The 19,231-nt window shown below is 34.8% G+C and overlaps 1 protein-coding gene across 2 annotated transcripts in view; it reads left to right on the top strand.

Moving 5' to 3' along the window:
• The window catches only part of LOC5567109 (programmed cell death protein 4), a 99,373-nt gene that overhangs the window by 16,147 nt on the left and 63,995 nt on the right, over positions 1 to 19,231 (top strand). The window contains exon 2 of one of the 2 annotated variants that reach the window (XM_021839128.1): positions 8,024 to 8,958. In XM_021839128.1, coding sequence (XP_021694820.1) covers positions 8,235 to 8,958 — 724 coding nt within the window. In that variant the 5' untranslated portion in view covers positions 8,024 to 8,234. The remainder of the gene's footprint in view (positions 1 to 8,023; positions 8,959 to 19,231) is intronic. The other variant, XM_001651439.2, reaches the window with a different exon arrangement.

Genomic DNA, 19,231 nt, shown 5'->3' on the forward strand with positions numbered 1-19,231 from the left:
GAATTCTCCCAGAAAAATCGCCAAGAAATCATACGAGAATACTAACAGTTCTCGTGCAGATTGTTCAGTAATTCTTTAAGCCATTCCTTTTGTAATTAATGAAGTTCCTCCAGTAATTTCTTACAGACATTTATCTGGGGATATCCAGATAGAGTAATATTTAGCGAATGATTCCGAAGATTTTTCGAAAAAATTCTCAAGTATATTTTCCATTGGTTATTTTAAAAGTTTGTCCAGGGATTCCACTTGATAATGCTACATCCAGTATTTTTCCAATTATTCCCTAAAACATTTATTTATATAATCTGCCTCTGAAAATCCCCAGCATCTTATCAAGGCTCCAAGACTAGCTCGAGGGATCAGAAGTTTCGTCAGAGACTCTATGGAATAATATGGAGAATCATAAAAGTTGGACAACAGTTACTCGTATTTCGAATTACTGCTCACACTTCCAAGGGAAAGTTTAGCTTAGCATATTAACATATTCTCCTAGAGATTTCATCAGAAATTGCTTCTGGAATACTTCCAGTTAAGGAATCCCTCCAGCCAGAAGTTTCTCCAAGAAATCCTTGAGCTCTTTAAAGCTACTACCTCCAGAAATTTAGACAAAGTTTATTCTAAACATTAAAAGACTCAGGATTTCCACCAGATATTTTCCTCTCAATTCACTCAATTCACAATTCCACTGATTTCTCCAGGTTTATACACTATTGGACAAAACATTTGCAACTTTTTCGATTTTCCATAAAAAAATGACTAACTTTGGTAAGCTAGATCTCAGTTATTTATGGACCGATTCGAATAAAATTTTCACAGAACATCAGATATAACTTGAATTTAAACATATATTTTTGAATTATTTTTCCAATCACAAGTTGTGGGCCTCGTGGCCGTGCGGTTAGTGTCGTCAGGCAATAGTTAAGGGATCTTTGAAATATTTTTACAGGAGTTTTTTCAAGAATTTCTTCAGAGTTTTTGAAGAAATTCGTTTACAGATTTTTTACAAGAAACCCTTCAAGATGTCTTACACGGAATTTTTCATTCATTCTTCCAGGCATTTATTTTTTTCATGAATTTATCAACGGCTACTCCCAGAAAACGCTCCAAAAGCTCGTTCAGGGATTACTCAATGAGATCCATTTGGAACTAGTGCAAATGTATCATTCAATTCGACCTGAGGTGTTTCGTGATGTTCCTCTATAAATTTCCCCTACAGTTCATCCAAGAAGTACACCTGCAGCTCTTCCAACCATTTCCCAAGTAAAATCTCCATAAGTAGCTGCTTCAAAATCCAGTCCAGCTATTTCAGAGATCCTTGCAGAACGCTTTAGAACTTACACAAGTTTCATGAGGAAATTTTCTTTAAAAATAAAACCTGGATTTTTTTATTCTTCCAATAATTTATAAAAACGAATCTATGACAAAAGGTCGAAAGACAAAAGGTCGAAGATCAAAAAAGAAGGAACAAAGGATCGAAAATCTTTTTTCAAAGAAGGGAAAATTGCCACCAAGCAAATAATTTTCGACCTTTTGTCTTTTTGACCTTTTGTCCATAAACCAATAAAAACAATTTCTTTCACTTTCAGGCAGAAGAAAATCTGCCGTGTGAAATTTCTCAAAAAAGATTTTAGAGAATGAAAAATCTTGCAAATCTTTAAGAAATCCTGAATACCTGGAACATTTCTGTAGAAACCAGGGGTTGAATTCTTATATACGTGGTTTACGGGAATCTTGGACATAGTTTTCAAGAAATCGATGAAAGCCTCACTGAATACATTCCTGGAGGATTTAAGGCTTCCTTGAATGATTTCTGAAGAAAAAATCTTTGGGTCAAAGTCTTGAAGCAGGGGTTGCTTGTAACCTAAATTTTTACCTGTTCTACGATATTACAAATTGATATTTTGAAAAATTTACAATCTAATTCGAAAATAAAATTATTGAAATGACTATTTTAACTAGTCTCCACTCAGTAGATGTGCATTTGTTGTAAACATTCTTGAATTTCTGGAAGAAATTGTAGGCGTAATTATTTTCTGCTGGAATTCCTGGAGGAAATCATAAACAATACATACAGTAAAAACAGTTTTATTTTGAATCTCGACATCGAGTTTTCATAAGCTGACTGTAGATTTAAGTAAGAGACGTATTTTGCCTCCTTACCCAAGGATCGCATGACCGATCATAGGTGACTCCCAGATCTTTTTCCTCCTTCACTAATCAATACCCTTCCCGTAGTGATTGTGGAGATGGAGAGGGATTCTCAGTCTCTCGATGCAACAATCATTACACACTAACATTTCTTTCGCTATTCCAACTGACTGTAAGGACTTGGTCGGCGCCGTTTTATGAGAGCTGCTAAAATGTGCTCACGATGCCCACCGCAGCGTGAATAAACACAAATTGCTAACGACCATCATAACGCGACATTGCACCGGTCGTTGCTAAACACGTATGGGAAACAGCAACCCACCCTGTCGGTTAACAGTGCGTTTGTATATTTGGCAACGCTATCCAACCGATCCAACCGTTGCTATTCTTCAAAACAAAGTGACGTGCAGTCTTTCAGGCATTCATCCGGAGATTTGCTGCAAGAATTTCTCCGGGGACTCGCTCCAGGTATCCCGTCGGGTATATATTTTCTTCAGAAATTTATCCGTGGATTTCGTGCAGAAATTCCTTTTGGGATTTTCTCAAGAAATTTCTTCCATGATTTGATACACGATTTTTTCCGGGGGTTTCGTCCAGGAATTCCGCCGGGGATTTTCTCCAGATATACCTCCAAAGATTTTTCCAAGGTGATTTGGTTCAGGATTTTCTCTAGGATGATTTTCTTCAGAAAAACTTTCGGGAATTTTTCCAGAGAATTTTTCCGGAGATTTCCTCCAAGAATTTCTCTTGGGATTTAAACCAGGAATTCATTCGAGAATTCAATCCAGGATTTTTTTTTCTAGAATTTCTCCAGGGGTTTCGAGGGTTCCTTCGGCGATTTCCCCAGAACCTCCTCCGGGTGTTTTCTCCAGGAATTTCTCCGAGAATTTCAAGGTTTCTCTCTGGGGGTATTCCTAGACCTTCTTGGAGATTTTTTCCACGAATTCAACAGGGGATTTCGTCCAGGATTTTCTTCAAAAAATCTGTCGAGGATTTTTTTTTTTCAGAGCATTCTTCCGGAGATTTCCTTTAGAATTTATCTTGGGATTTGAATTAGGAATTTCTCTTGGGATTTCTTTTCTTCTTCAGGAATTTCTCCGGGGATTTCAAGGATTACTCCGGCAATATCCCCAAGAACTCCTCTGAGATTTTTCGCCAGGAATTTCTCAGGGGATTTACAATAGTAGTTCCTCACGGGATTTACTCCAGGAATTTCTCAGGGAATTTCCAATAGCAATTCCTCCGGAGATTTCGTGCAGGATTTTCTCTGGGGATTTCGTCCAGAAATTCATTGAGAAATTCCTCTGAGGATTTTCTTCAAAAATTGTTTCTGGGATTTTTTTAGAGATTTTTTTTTTCTCGAAACTTGTCCTGGGTATCCTCCAGGAATTCTGCTGGTAATTTCGTCCAGAAATTCCTCCAGAGATTTTGTCCAGGAATTCCTCCAGAAACTTCTTTGACGATATGCTCCAGGCATTCCTCCCGGAGAATTCCCCCAAGAACTCATCCGGGGATTTTCTTCGAAAATTCTTCAGGAGATCTCCAATAGCAATTCCTTCGGGGATTTGTACCAGAAATTTCCCTGGGGATTTTCTTTAAAAATTCCTCCGGAGATTGTTTTATTGAATTCTTCTGGGGATTTACTCCAGGAATTTCTCCGAGAATATCAAATAGAAATTCCTTCGGGGATGGTCGTCAAGACCTCTATTGAGAATTTTCTCCAGGAATTCCCCAAAGGACTTCTAATAACAATTCCTACGGGGATTTCGTCCAGAAATTCTTTTGTGCTTTCCTCCAGGAATTGCTTCGGGAATTAATTACCAAGGAATTACCAATGGGATTTCCAATTGCAATCTCTCAGGGGATTTCGTCCAGAATTTCCTCTGGGTATTTCACCCAAAAAAATCATAAGGATATTTCTCCGGGGATTTTCTTCAGAAATTATTTCGGGGATTTTTTTCAGAGAATTTTTCTGGAAATTTTCTCCAGGTAGTCCTTGGAATATTTGCAACAGGATTTTTTCCGAAGATTTTTTCCAGGAATTTCTTAGAGGATTTCCTTCAGGAATGCCCCCGGGGATTTCTTCCAAGAACTTTTCCGAGAATTCCCTCCAAGAAATAATCCGGGGATTTCCTTTGGAGATATTCTCCAAGAATTCCTCCGGGAATTCTTTTGGAGCTCCCCCAGGAATTTCTTCGAATTTCCTTCTTAGTTTCTCCAGGAACATGTCTAGAGTTCGTCAAGCAATTACCCCGGAGTTTCTCTAGAAACGCCTCCAGAGTTCCTCCAGAAACACATCCGGAGTTCCTCCATAGTTTTTCTAGGATTTTCTTTTGGAGATTCTTTTAGGATTTTGTCCAGACTTCCTACAGGAATTTCTTTAAAGATCTCTGGGTATTCCTTCGGTTCTTCACCGTTCATTTCTCCTTAGTTGTTCCAGAAATTCTTTAGGAGTTCTTTCAGCAATTCTTCTGGATGAAATCCAGTTTATCCTCCGAAGTTCCTCCAAAGTTCCACCGAGAAGTACTTTGGATTTCCTTCGTAGCTCGTTTGGAATTGTTGCGTAGTTCTTTCGGGTATTCCTCAAGGAATTTTTCGGGTTTCCCCCATGAATTCCTCTGTAGGTCCTCTAACAATTCTTCCGGCGTTCCTTCAGAAATTTCTCCGGAGTTCTTCCTGAAGCTTTGAAGAAACCTCGAAGCATATGCTGGATAAAATCCAAAAGAATTGCTGAAAGAACTCCAGAGGATTTTCTGGAGCAACTCAGGAGGAATCACCGGTGAAGCTCCGAAGGAACTCTAAAGGAATTCCTGCAGGAATTTTGGACAAAACCCTAGAAAATATCCAAAGGAAATCCTGGAGTAACTACGAAGCAATTCATGGAGAAACTTAGGAGGCGTTCCTGGAGAAACTGCGGATGTGTAATTGGAGGAAGTCCGGAAGCGTTTCTAGAGAAACACCGGAGTAATTGCTTGACGAACTCAGAAGAAATTCCTGGAGAAACTAAGGAGAAAATTCAAATTCCCATAGTTGGAAAGAAAATCCGGAGGAACTTTCAAGAAATCCAAATGAATCGCTGGAGGAATTTCTGGAAGAAATCTAGAAGAATTGCCGGTGGAATCCGGAGGACGTTCCGAGGAATTGCTGGATGATATCCAGAAGAATTGCCGATGGAAATTTTTAGAGGAATCCCCAGAAGAAGTCTTTGAGAGAGAAACTTTTGAGAAATTTTCTGAGGAACTCTGGACAAACTCCCGGAGGGAATGTAGTGAATTATTCGAAGTGACTTCAGAAGAATTCCATTTCATGTTTACTATAATGGTCCTCTCAATCAACTTTCCAAAGCATTTCTGTTCTATGAGTCGATGGGAACTTCAGTAATCGATTCATGGAGGTTTGCCTGTACTTGAGGAACTCTGGAAAACTCTGGAGATATTTCGAAAAAAAAATCAAGACGAATTATGGAGAAAATCCGAAGGAATTCCCGGTGGAGCTGCAAAAAAAAAATCCCGGAAGAGTTCTTGAAAAACAAATCTCTGGAGGATTTTTTTGGTTGAACTCCATGGAGGAAATCCTCGACCCCGGAGGGGAAACCTTAAGAGGAGTTCATGGGACATCCCTGGAGGATTTTTTTTTGAAAAAATCACCGGATGAATTTCTGAAGAAAATTCCGGTGGAATTCCTGGTGGAAATAACCAAAGGAATTCATTAGCGATACTTTTTGTCTTAACGTCCAAACAATGCGGAACAATCACTTCACGTTATGTCGTGCAAACACTGTAGCTGTCATTAATGATAAACAAGAAGCAAGAATAGCAACTACCGGTGCGGAAACAGGGTCGTACTCTACCAACCTTGATATCAACGATCGGTGCAGAAATGAAAGAATAGCTAAAATCTCGCATACTCTGAGATAACGCCCTAAAAGCCATTGGTAACCATGTGTGTAGCTCGTTGTTTCTGAACAAATGAAAGAATAAGCATCCAAACCAACATCACGGGCAGGTAGATAATGACCCTTTCTTCCCCATAGCGTTGTTAAATAACATGAAAATCCATTCAAATGCTCAGAAACATCGAGCTACACACATGGTTACCAATGGCTTTTAGGGCGAGATCAGAAGTTATGCGAGAAATAGAACCACTTTGCGTATTCATTTTATGCACGCATCTATGAACGCACTGGTGGGCATTGTCCAAGACGTGTAAGCGGAAAGTCGTAAGTAGCAACCTTTGACATGTACAATCAGTCTATAATATGCTAGGGTGAAGATATCTCTGTATAAATTAAGATATCTCTGGATAAATTAATTGGAGACTCTACCATTACATGAATTCCTGGTTGAAATCTTCAAAAAATCCAAAACGACATCCAAAAATTCCACGGATACATCTCTTGAGAAATTACTGGTTCAATCCTCAAAGTCAAAATCAGTTTCTGGAAGAATCACTGGACTGGAGAAGAAATTTCTGAAAAATTGTGAAGGAATTCCTGGTGGAATCTTTGAAGTAATTTCTGGGGTTATCGTTAGAAAAATTCCTGGTTAAACTCTTAAAGGTATCATGAATTAAATTTTTGGTGAAGTCTGATCAAGAATAACTATATGAACTCATGAGAAGATCTTAGTCCTTATATCTTTAAGAAACTTTGGCCTTGGGTTTCTGTTGAAATTTCTAGTGAGATTAAAAAAAAAATGCATACAGTAATACGAGCAGTTATGAAACTTGTCGTAGTGTCTTAGAGTGACGAACTCGTCAAGATTAATAATAATGTCGCAATGCCATGAAGAATTCCCAAAAACTTAAATCAGAAATTGAAGAAAACTCTTATTTTCCGATTTATGTTTGATTTCTTTATGTTCTGTTAAAGACACCTACACGTTAATGCTTCCAGTGGGCATTTTTCCCTTTGAAGGAAGCACCGCACTAGACAACGGACTAGCATGCAACGCCCAGTGGTACAGTCGGAGAACATTCCTCACGAAAAGTTTTCCGGTCTGCAGCGGGAATCGAACCCACACACCTTAGCACGATGCGGCTAAATGCCTGGTGACACTAACCGCACGGCTACGAAGCCCATTGGTTTTTGTTTGGTCTCTTCTCAATCCTATATTCTCTGATGTTCCTTTTTTATCAAGATTACCAGCCCTGGACTCCGTAATTGGGTCCTAAAATGTTTAATGAAAACTTGTTTTTATTCAATGACACGAAAGAGCATGTTACTGCAACTATTTTAGCAATTTTTCCCACTCAAATAGCGGCTACATCATATTTAAACTTTACTTTAAAAATTGGGTCCATAAATGAACTTTGACACTTTTGATCATGTTTGACGTTCGCTTAATCGACAAAAACACCACAGGGCTTTTAGTTTTAACACTGGGGTTGTTCCTATAGGGCTCTGCACTGTTTTGATTCTGTTCGTGATTTTGACGTTTACTGGCCTTGTTGTTTACAAATTTTATGTAAGTGTGAAAGAGAGAGGAAGATTTTTGTGCAGTGACCCATAGGTTCCTATCTGACTTTTCGGAAGGGACACGTAAAGCAAAATACACCCAAAATTTGAGTTTAAGCCAAGGAGTGTGACATAATCTAAAAAAAATGTTTCTTGGACTTAAACATAAGAAAAACATTAAAAAAAATTGAGTAAACATGTGTTTTTGGCCTAAGCTTAAGCGTTTGGCACTATAATTGGAACAGGCCTTTAGGACCCTATTGCAAAGCTTGTAGTAAATGCTAGTTTTATTAATTATTACACGATGTTTGTAGTGTCTGTTCGAAAGTTTTAGTGTAGTAAAGTAACACAAACACAGAATGTAGTAAACTCCACGTCACCACTTTTTGCTCATACCACCCATTTTGTGTCCCTCTAAAGCGTATGTGAAAAGATTTAGACAACGTAAGTGATCGTCGTCGGAAACGGGACCCGGTGGATTATTCAATCGACCGACTCGACCAAAGAGGACAGAACAGAAGAATCCGAAAATAGCTTGAAAAGTGTTGCGTTTCGTGTGGTGGTAGTTTTGGGTGTCGGAGGAATCTTCCCGGTAAGAAGGCGAAAGTCTAAAGAAGCAGAAGAAGAAGCAATGGAGATCGAGAAGCCTCTGAACGGAGACCACGCGCTCCTGAATGGTGTCCCGGAGAAGGCCAACGGGCACCATAGCGAGGACTCGTTGAGTCCGGTCGGAAGCCCGAAGGGGGCCGTCGCTGTCGCTGGATCGCCGGGCAGCGATAACCTCATGAAGAAGCCGCTTCCGATCCTGGACGAGCGACTGAAGAAACGGGTCCGGAAGTTGTCCCGTTCCAATAGCAAGGACGGAGTGCTCGGAGTCGCCGGAACGCCCAATTTTGTTGCCCCACACAGAAAATGGAAGAACAGTCGGCGATCGCGTAACGGCTATGGCCGGGGACTGCCAAAGAAGGGCGGAGCCGGGGGCAAGGGGGTTTGGGGTAAACCCGGCTCGGAAATCTACCAGGAGGTGGACGAGGACGACCAGAACGATCCGAACTTCGACCTGGACGCGTACAACAGTCACCACAATATCGAACTCAAGGAGGTCGTCCCGGAGATGACGGACGAGGAGTTCCAGAAGAAGGTCGAACCCATCTTCCTGGAGTACTACGAACACGGCGATACCCACGAGGTGGCCGAGAGTCTGGACGACTTCATCACGCCGGAACGGCGACCGCTGCTGGCGAAGATTGCCGTCGAGATGGCCTTCGAGCACAAGCAGTCCCAGCGGGAGATGACCTCGGTGCTGCTGTCCGATCTGTACGGCCGCACCGTCACCAGCAAAGATATTTGCGCCGGTAAGTAGCCCAACGCCTTATCGAACTATAATTCAATTTTCGATTGATTAAACTCACCTGAACGCTCTCGGAGGAATCGTTATCACCGGATGGCTGATAAGGAATATGAGGAGCGTCGGGGGAATGTTTTGAAAAACAGTGTCCACATGTGGCGATTGTCAGTCATAACAGTTTCCTCGGTGCCTTCCTTCGTAGGATTTTCTTTAAAATTCAAAACATGATTTTATTTTTCAACAAGTTGGAATAATTTTAAATGAAATTTGAAGAACTACATTTGATGCATTTTTAACAAAATTTCAATGATATCTCTAAATTTGATCAATTTCTAACGAAAGTCATTGAATTTCTGATGGAATTCGCTAAATTTGTTACACACTTTGAAGAACTTGTAAGTTTCCAATGAAATTTTCTATCTAAGAACGAAAGATTTTAAACAAAAATCAAAGAATTTCTAACTAAAATACAAACATCTTACAAAATTCATAGAATTTATGACAAAATTCAGATAATTTTGTACGTTACTCATAAGCAGTCTTACAAAATTTGAAGCTATTCTTTTGAAATTCAAGCATTTTTTGGAAAAAAAATTCTCAGGAAATTCCAAGACATATTTAAAGAAAAATTTTAAATTCAAATCAGGAAATTTTAAAAATGTCTTAAGAAACTTGAAAAAATTCCGAACAATTTTGAAAAGTTTCCAAAAAAATTTGGAGAATTTCTAACAAGATTCGATGCATTTTTTACAAAATTTAATTTTAAGAATTTCTATTAAAATTTGGTGAAATTTTAACAAAATTTGGTGCTCTACTAAATTTGAAGAATTTTTAACAAAAATGTAACGAAATTCGAAGAATTTATAAATACATTCAAAGAATTGTATACGTAGTTCCTAACGAGTCTTACAGATTGGCTTGAAGACTTTCGTCAGAAATTCCAACAAAATTAAGAATTTTAATGTTTCTTTGAAAAAAAAATACAAGTTCAAAGAATTTTTGACTGTTATGAAAGTTCAAGGGCTTAAAATCTTATGAAATTCAAAGAATTTCTAACGAAAATAATTGAATTTCTAATAGAATTCGCTGAATTTAATGAGCTGCAAATTTCTAACAAAAATCTAAGAATATCTATTAAAATTTGAGAAGTTAACAAAAATTAAAGAATTTCTAAAAAAAACCAAAAGAATTTCTATCAAAATTCAAAAAATATGTAACAAAAGTTTTTTTTAATTTATAGTAAAACTTGGTACGTAGTTCGTAGATAATCTTACAAAATTTGAAGCTTTTCTTACGAAATTCAAGCATTTTTTTTGAAAAAAAAAATCTTAGGAAATTTCAAGGCAAATTCGAAGAGAATTTGAATTCCAGGAAATTTGAAGAATGTCTTAGGAAATTTGAAAAAAAAAACAATTTTGATTCATTTTTAACAAATTTTCAAAAATTTCCATTGAAATTTGGTAGATGACGGATTTCACGCCAACTCGACACGCGATTGGCAGCACCCCTTCAGAATTCAATAAAACTTTCTGGATGTCAAAAGTATGTAAAACTAAGATACTTTGCATATTTTGTTTTTTCAAAATCGATCGAGACTAACATTTGGAAAGGTTCAAAGTTTTTTTTTTACTTTTTTTTATAAACCCGTATAACTCGAAAACGGTAAGACCTACAAAAAAGTGTTGTATGGGGGACTGTCGTGAAATTTCCTGAAGTTTTAGAAAAAAAAATATTGAAAAAATAAAAACACATTTTCTACACTGAAAAAAAATTATTCAAAACTTTGAAGTCGATTTAAAATCAATTGAATTTAATTAAAAAAAAACTGTATAATTCCGTTTTATTTCTTTAAACTACTCCCAATAAAACAAACATAATCTATTTTGTGATTAAAACTCATTTATCATTTGAAAATATGATCATGATTTTTTTTATTTTATTTTTATTTCGCTTTAAATAGTCTATTAAAGCGAAATAAAAATAAAATAAAAAATTCATTTGGCCTTAAAAAATTCGAAGCTAGAAAAACTTTTTTCCCTAAAAAATGCCCAATTTGCAATGTATGGACGACTTTTAGTAAATTTAATTACGAAACTTTTTGCTTAAGGATGATCAAAATCTGAAATGGCCGTTTTTTTTTTTAAATCGACTTTAAAGTTTTGAATCTTTTTTTTCAGTGTAGAAAATGTGTTTTTATTTTTTCAATATTTTTTTTCTAAAACTTCGAGAAATTTCACGACAGTCCCCCATACAACACTTTTTTGTAGGTCTTACCGTTTTCGAGTTATATACGGGTTTATAAAAAAGCAAAAAAAAAAAAAAAAAATGGGACTTAAAAAATTCGATGTTAGAAAAAAATTTTTCTCTAAAATATGCCCAATTTGCAATGTATGGATGACTTTTAGTAAATTTAATTACGAAACTTTTTGCTTAAGGATGATCAAAATCTGAAGTGGTCGTTTCTTTTAAATCGACTTTAAAGTTTTGTATCTTTTTTTTTTTTTCAGTGTAGAAAATGTGTTTTTATTTTTTCAATATTTTTCTCTAAAACTTCAGAAAATTTCACGATAGTCCCCCATACAACACTTTTTTGTAGGTCTTACCGTTTTCGAGTTATACGGGTTTATAAAAAAAAGTAAAAATAAACTTTGACCCTTTCCAAATGTTAGTCTAGATCGATTTTGAAAAAACAAAGTATGTAAAGTATCTTAGTTTCGCATAGTCTTCACACCCAGAAAGTTTCATTGAATTCTGAAGGGGTGCTGCCAATCCCTTTGTCGAGTTGGCGTGAAATCCGTCAGATAAAAGTTAGGTAATTTTTTTAGGTCTTACTAGATTTGAAGTTTTTTTAACAGAATTCTATGAATTTATTCGAGGAATTTCATACGTAATTCATAACCAATACTCAAAATACATTGATAAAGTTTGAAGAATTTTTGAAGGATTTCTTATGAATTTTATTGCAATTTTTTGCAAAATTTGAAACATTTCTCATTGAATTGAACAACGAAACATGAACAATGTCTATCGAATGTCAGTAAGTTTTTAACAAAATTTGGTCCATTTCTAACGAAAGTCGGCTAGAACTTTTAACGAATTTCACAAAATTTCATGCCTAATCCATAGACCAAGACGGTCAAAATTTAAAGAAATTCTTTGAAATACGTGCATATTTTATAAAATTGAATAATTTTCGTAGCAAATCCGAAAAAAAATAAAATAAGAAATAAAATGCATTTTGAACAAGCACGAAGAGTTTCTAACGAAATTTCAAGGATTTGAAACTAATATCGATACATTTTCATTGAATTTTAAGAATTTTCATCGAAATCTGTGGAACTTTTAATGAGGTGTGGTAAATTTTTACAGTAATGGATAAATTCTAACAAAATTAAAAATTAATTTCGATAATTTTTTTATTTTTATTACATTCTTACTAAATTTGCTGGGTTTTAAACAAAATTCGAATTTATAATGAAATCCGAGTATTTTTTACGAAATAGAAAAATGCAAACTTAAACCCAGAAAAAAAAAATGAAGAATATAGAAGAAGTTTGATGCATTTTTGAAGTTTCTAAAGGAAATTTAAGGATTGGTAACATAATTTGATTTGTCACAGGAGTTTTGACAAAATTTGAAGAATTCTCACTAAAATTCAGTAATTTTATGATTTTCAACGAAATTTGACGAGAAATTCGACAAATTTCGAAGAATTATCAACATAAAATACAATAATCTAACAAAATACTATGCATTTATAATGTAACGTCTCTCAAAAATTTGAGAATTTTCCTTCAACTCAAGGCAGTTGAAATGCGGGTTTTCGACAGAAATTCTACAAATTTCGAAAAAGAATTAGAGTTTTGGAAGTTATTAGAATTTTAAATGGAAATACTAACTAAGAATTTAAGAAGGAAATTCTGCTAATTTCGTAAAGAAATTCTTCAAATTTTATTAAAAATTGATTGATATTCACCAATTTTGAATGTAAAGTATTGGAATTTTGAATGGAATACTCTTTTCTTCCGAATTTTGAAGGACTTCCAAAGGAATTCCACTCGATTTTGGTAGAAACTTACAATACTTGACAGTATAAAGTACGCATTGGCCGTTTTTCTATACAAAATGGTCAAGTTTGGAAGCTTATATCTCGGTTTCTAGATGTCCGATTGACCTGAAATTTTCACCGCAGCTTGAAAGTAATCTCAAATTTGCTAGGCTAGATATTCATAGTTTTTCATTACCAAATTTTGATAATGACAAAATTTCGAAATAGAAATAATTTTTAAATGAAAATAATTAGAGCAATATGTCCTTCAGCAAAAATTTGCAATTTGACAAGACACACAAGTTTGCAGAACATCATTTTTCGGTAAAACTAATCGTTTTCAAAATAAAATTATGCAATTTTTCGAAAATTGAGAGATTTTTGATAACTCAAAAGATTGTATTTGAACAGTGATATTTCAATTGAGTAAAATCTAGGCTGTGGTGAAAATTTCAGATCAATCGGACCACTAGAAGCTGAGATTCAGATTTCCAAACTTGACCATTTTGTATAGGAAAACGGCCAATGCGTACTTTATTCTGTCCAGTACTGTATCAAATTATGTATCAATTTTCGATGTTTACAAAAAATTGAAGAATTTCTAACACAATTTAGAGAATCAAAAAAATTTAAAGAATTTTAACAAATTATGTAGTTTTTAAATAGTCTTACAGAACTTTAAGAAAATCTTACGAAATTCGAGCATTATCTATGAAAGTGGTAAAATTTCTCATGAAATTCGAACAAGATGAGAAAATTCAGAAAAGATTCAAAGGGGACGGACCTGGTGTAGTGGTTAGAACACCCCATCCCCGAGATAGTCACTAAAAAATTCAGTGACGACTTCCTTGGGAAGGGAAGTAAAGCCGTTGGTCCCGAGATGAACTAGCCCAGGGATAAAAATCTCGTTAATAAAGATAGCAACAAAAGCAAATTTCTAACAAAATCTTAAGAGTTTCTGTGGAAATTTGAAAAGTTAACAAAAATTGAAGAATTTCTTAAAAAATCGAAAGAATTCCTATCAAAATTCGAAAAATTTTGTACCAAAAGTTATTTGTTTAAAAAATTTATCTTATTTATCACAAAATTTAGGAAACTTGGTACGTAATTCTTATAGTCTTACAAAATTTGAAACTATTCTTACGAAATTCAAGCATTTTTTTTGAAAAATTTTGGACAATTCCAAGGCAAATTCGAAGAATTTAACATCAGAAATTTGAAGAATCTATTAAAACAATGGTGCTCAGGCTCATTTTTCAATAGCCTGTATTTTTTCTGATAGTAGATAGTAATTCGAATCAATCAGTGTGCTATTCATGATAATTTTAGGGGTAGTACAGCCTCCTGATGAAAAATTGTACGAAGTTTGTCATATTCAGGAGATCCATACAACACGTGCGGCCACCACGGTATTTAATAATTAAAAAAAAAACAAATCCGATTCATTTTTTATAAATTTTTAAGAATTTCCATTGATATTTGATTAATTTTTAACAAAATTTGGTGATTTTTAGTCCTACTAAATTTGAAAAATAAAAAAAAAATCAAAGAATTTATAACGACATTCAAGGAATTTGCTACGTAATTCAAAACCAGGCTTACATAATAGTTTGAAGGATTATTACTTGATAAATTCAAAAAAAGAATCAAGATATTTATGCTATATTTTGAACAAGTGTGAAGAATTTCCGAAGAAGTCCAATGGATTTCTTTGGAGTTTTGCTGCAATTTTTAACAAAATTTGAAGGATGTATCATTGAATTTGTATAATGTCTTACGAAATTTGAAGAATTTCTATCGAAAGTCAGTAAACTCTTAACAAAGTTTTATCAGCGAATTGAACTTGTAACGAAAATCGCAAAATTTCATACATAATTTATAGAACGTTTAAAAAAATTTGAAACATTTTCACAAAATTTTAAGAATATTTATCGAAATTTGTAGATTTTGTAATGAGGCTTGGTAAATTTTTAACGGTATGGGCAATTTCTAACAAAATTCTAATGAATTTCGACAAATTTGGGATTACAAAATTTGAAGAATTTTCAACAAAATTAGAATTTCTTATAGGAAACAAAATTCAAAGTGTTAAGAATGAATTTCGAGTACTTCTTCGAAATAGAAAAATGTAAATTTAAACTCCGAAAAAAAATTCAAGAATGTAGACAAAGTTTTATGCATTTTTGAACAAGCTCCAAGAGGAATTTAAGGATTTGTAACAAAATTTGAAAAATTCTCACCAAAATTCAGTAATTTTCTGATTTCTAAAGAAGTTTAATCAATTTCTAACGAAATTTTTACAAAATTTAATGAATTTCTATCAAATTTTGAAGATTACCCAACAAAAATCTCAAAATCTAACAAAAGTCTATGCATTTGCAATGTAATTCAGAAAAAAATATAGTTCAAAGGCAGTCTTACATAATTAGAAAAAACATCGCGAACTTTCTACGAAATTCTTTTTGAACTTTGAAACACTTGTGTTCGAAATGCGATCCGAATCTCCGTTTGAAATTCAATGATACAAAGTCGAAAAATTACGTGTTCACAAAGGAGATTGGGCAAAAATGTATGGGGTTTGGTCCCGGAATGTACACGGATGATTCATATATCATTTGAAAGATCTAAATGAGACAAGAAAAAGTTGATATGGGGACAAAAATATTCGTCGTGGGAGAAAAAAATTATGTAAGCTGGAAAGATGTGAAAAGAGGTATGTATTGAACAGTTTTCTATTCAATAATATTTTCTTGCGCAAATGTTTTGAGCTCGTGCGTATGTTTGTACTTATGCATGTTTTTATTTAACCCCGTTTATATTTTTCAAATACTGTGATTTGACACAGATTTCAGGACGTTTTGTATTGCTGCAATGTTAATATTAAAAACATACGGAGATAAAATAATAAGGATATAGGTACATATGTGCGTTTGACAAACACATCGCTTTAGGTAACAGTTGGACACAAACATCAAATCGTATTATCCTAATTCAGTGTTCTAGTGATATGTTTGTATAAACCAGCGGTTCATGTACTCAGGAACGAATTTCCACACTACATCCGTTTTAACATTTCAGTGATTGCGTTGTTGGATTCTGTTCTACGCTAGTGGAAATACCTCGCTTGTCGTACACAGCTTAAGCGTGCTGGAAATCTGCGCGACAGTTACCACACTTCTATCTTTGATATCAATACGGAGATGAACCAGCCTAGGGCTGAAAATCTCCTTAATAAAGCTATAATAATAATAATCAATAACATAATACTGTCATGCTATTGCTTCTCAGAAAAGGGAATCATTTGAACTGGAAGTAACTGTAGTGTTTGACTGTTTGCTGTGAACAAACTGCCAATAATCCGAGCAGAACCATTTCAGTTTGCTATCAATGTCAGTTCCATTGGCAACGCCTAAGCACATGTACTTCCACAAATGCTTCGCTAAGATCGCTAAATACTCATGAGGATGTCAATAATGTGAATGTTCAGAAGTAATCACACTTGAGTTGGGAACAGCTTTCATCGTGATGAACGACATGCTAAAAAAATGAAATCGGATGGTGCAGATCAACAAAAGAATGTGCAGGTTGAGGATCAACGGTCGATCAACGGCACTGATGATGACAAAGATGCAACTGGAACGCAAGTAGGCCTGCCACCCAAGCTTCCACGTCAAGATCATCATGAGAGATTAGAACGCCAAGATTAGGAATAGAGATGGACGATTGGGAAGATCAGTGCTCTCCGACTGGCGAACATGGATGTCCTACGCTTAATTGTTTTGCCGCCTCCAAGAATATGGTCATTCGCAGCACCTACTTCCAAGATAATTTCCTGTACTAATATAACTGGCGATCACCATTGCAAACGGACCCGAATCGATCAGGTATTGATGGATGGATTGCACATCTCCGACATAATCAACGTCAGAATCTATCGTGGTGCTTACATTTAGTCTACCCTCTACCTGATAGTAAAAAAACTGCGCTTAAAACTCCCTGTCATTAACGACGAACGGTACCGACGCCAGTCAGCGTGACCTTCATCGATTGAAGTAGAAGGATTTCGCCACAGCATCGCTCCACATCTCGAGCAGTCGTTACCGGATTTGGTTTTGCTGGCTGAAACTCTTCTTGGTTGTTCTACTACAGTGAAAGTAGCCATCAACCCACAGGTATAATCATTGAGCGTTGATCATTTTGCTCCACGACTCTCGTATACCAACTCGTAAAACGATAATGATTGACATTTTAACTTAAGACTGGTAGGATAATGTAGGAGTACATGTGACACTAAACATCCACGAATGCAGTATACAGCGTGAGATGATTTATACTAGCTAGCTAGATTGTCATTGTTTTAAACACATGAAATCCTATAACTTCGCATATGTTACTGATAAGTTCAAATGAGCATTTCAATTCACATTTAACGTGTTTTAAGGCTGATGATGTTGTTCATTGAGGTTGAGCTGATGGTTTTATTGATCTCTTTGCAAAGTCCGTTCTGGAGAAATATGTACTTTAGCTAAAACAATTACAGTCAGTTCTCTTATAAGACACCACACACTTTTCTTTCACCACTCCCAATTGTTTTTCATCGAATGAAGCTGACTTTTTATATTTGAATATACAAGTCGTAATGTTACCTTATTGCGAGAAAAAAAAAGATTGGTCGGTCAATAAACTGCAATAAGTTTAATGTGAGTAGCAGGGTCTGGTAGAAAACTTAACTGAATATACGTACATATTTTATAACGATTTTAAAGTTATTACGGTCTAACATCACCAGTAATATTTTCATCTCTGAATCAAAGCTCTAATTCACTTCTTTAAAGCATAGAGCTTTTTATCATCATATAGGTGCTGAAAAAAATATATGTTTTTATTTTTAATCGATAAAAAATATAGCAACAAAAAATAATAAAAAACATAAAAAATCCATCTCAAACCATGCGGAATAACTTTTTTCTCCCACGACGAATATTTTTGACCCCATACAAACTTGTTCTTGTCTCACTTAGATCTTTCAAATGAGATATGAGTCATCTGTGTACATTCCGGGCCCAGATTTGCCCAATCTCCTTTATAACATTTTCGCAAATTTTGAAAAAAAGCATTGAATGTCCTCCGAAATTTGAAGATTTTATTCAACAAAATTTAAATAACATTTAAAAATTTCAGAGTTTTCCTTCAACTTGAGGAAGTTAAAATGCGAGTTTTCGACGAAAATATTACGAATTTTGGAGTTTCGGAAGTTATTTGAATTTTGAAAGGAAATACTCATGAAGAATTAAAAAAAATATTGCTGATTTCATAAAGAAATTCTTTAAATTTTATTAGAATTCCACACTTCTGAAAGTTAAGTCTCTGAATTTTAAACGAAAACTTTCTGAATTTTGTATGGAAATTCGCGAATTTCCATGATAATTCTTCTCTTCCGAATTTTGAAGGAGATTCGAAGGAATTTTACTCGATTTTGGTAGATCTGGTAGAAAAATGGAATTTTGAAACTATTTTCGACAAATTTTCAAGTTTCTAAAAAAAATCCAGGAATTTCCAACAAAATTCGAAGAATTTGTATCCAAACTTAAAGCACTGACACAAAGACGTAACACTGACGAAATTTCCATCGACCACTCATTTAACGATCATTTCAAATACGCTAGGTTACAAATATCACAACCAGAGGCGTGCGCATCGTTTTTCTTCGTGTTTGACGTTTCACACTACCGTCATCTGCAGGTCTTGTTGCACGAAACAGAATTTCTAACAAATTACGTAATTTATAGACAGCCTTACAAAACTCTAACGAAATTCAAGCTTTTTCTACGAAATTTGTAAAATTTGTTGGGAATAAAAAGAAATTGGTGCCTTTTACAACAACAAGCTCGACAAGTTTTTTAACGACAATTTGTGAAAAATGCATCAAATTTCTAGCAAAATTAATTTCCATCGAAATTTGGTGAGTTTCTAAACAATTTCATTTATTAGTGAAGTTCAATCTTTTGATGAAATTTGGTCAATTTTCAACAAAAGTCTAATGAAGACCGATGAATTGATGATTTTTTTTCCAAATTTGGAAGTTCATAACGAACCAAATATTTTAACAAAAGTCGATGCTCTAACAAAATTTAAAACAAATTCAAATTTTCAACAAAATTTTATCAAATTTTAACAAACGTCTTTGAATTTCTAATGGAATTTGATGATTTAAAAGCGGTTTTGGATGAAT

The sequence above is a fragment of the Aedes aegypti genome, chromosome 1, assembly GCF_002204515.2.
Source record: "Aedes aegypti strain LVP_AGWG chromosome 1, AaegL5.0 Primary Assembly, whole genome shotgun sequence".
NCBI classification, from domain to species: Eukaryota; Metazoa; Arthropoda; class Insecta; order Diptera; family Culicidae; genus Aedes; species Aedes aegypti.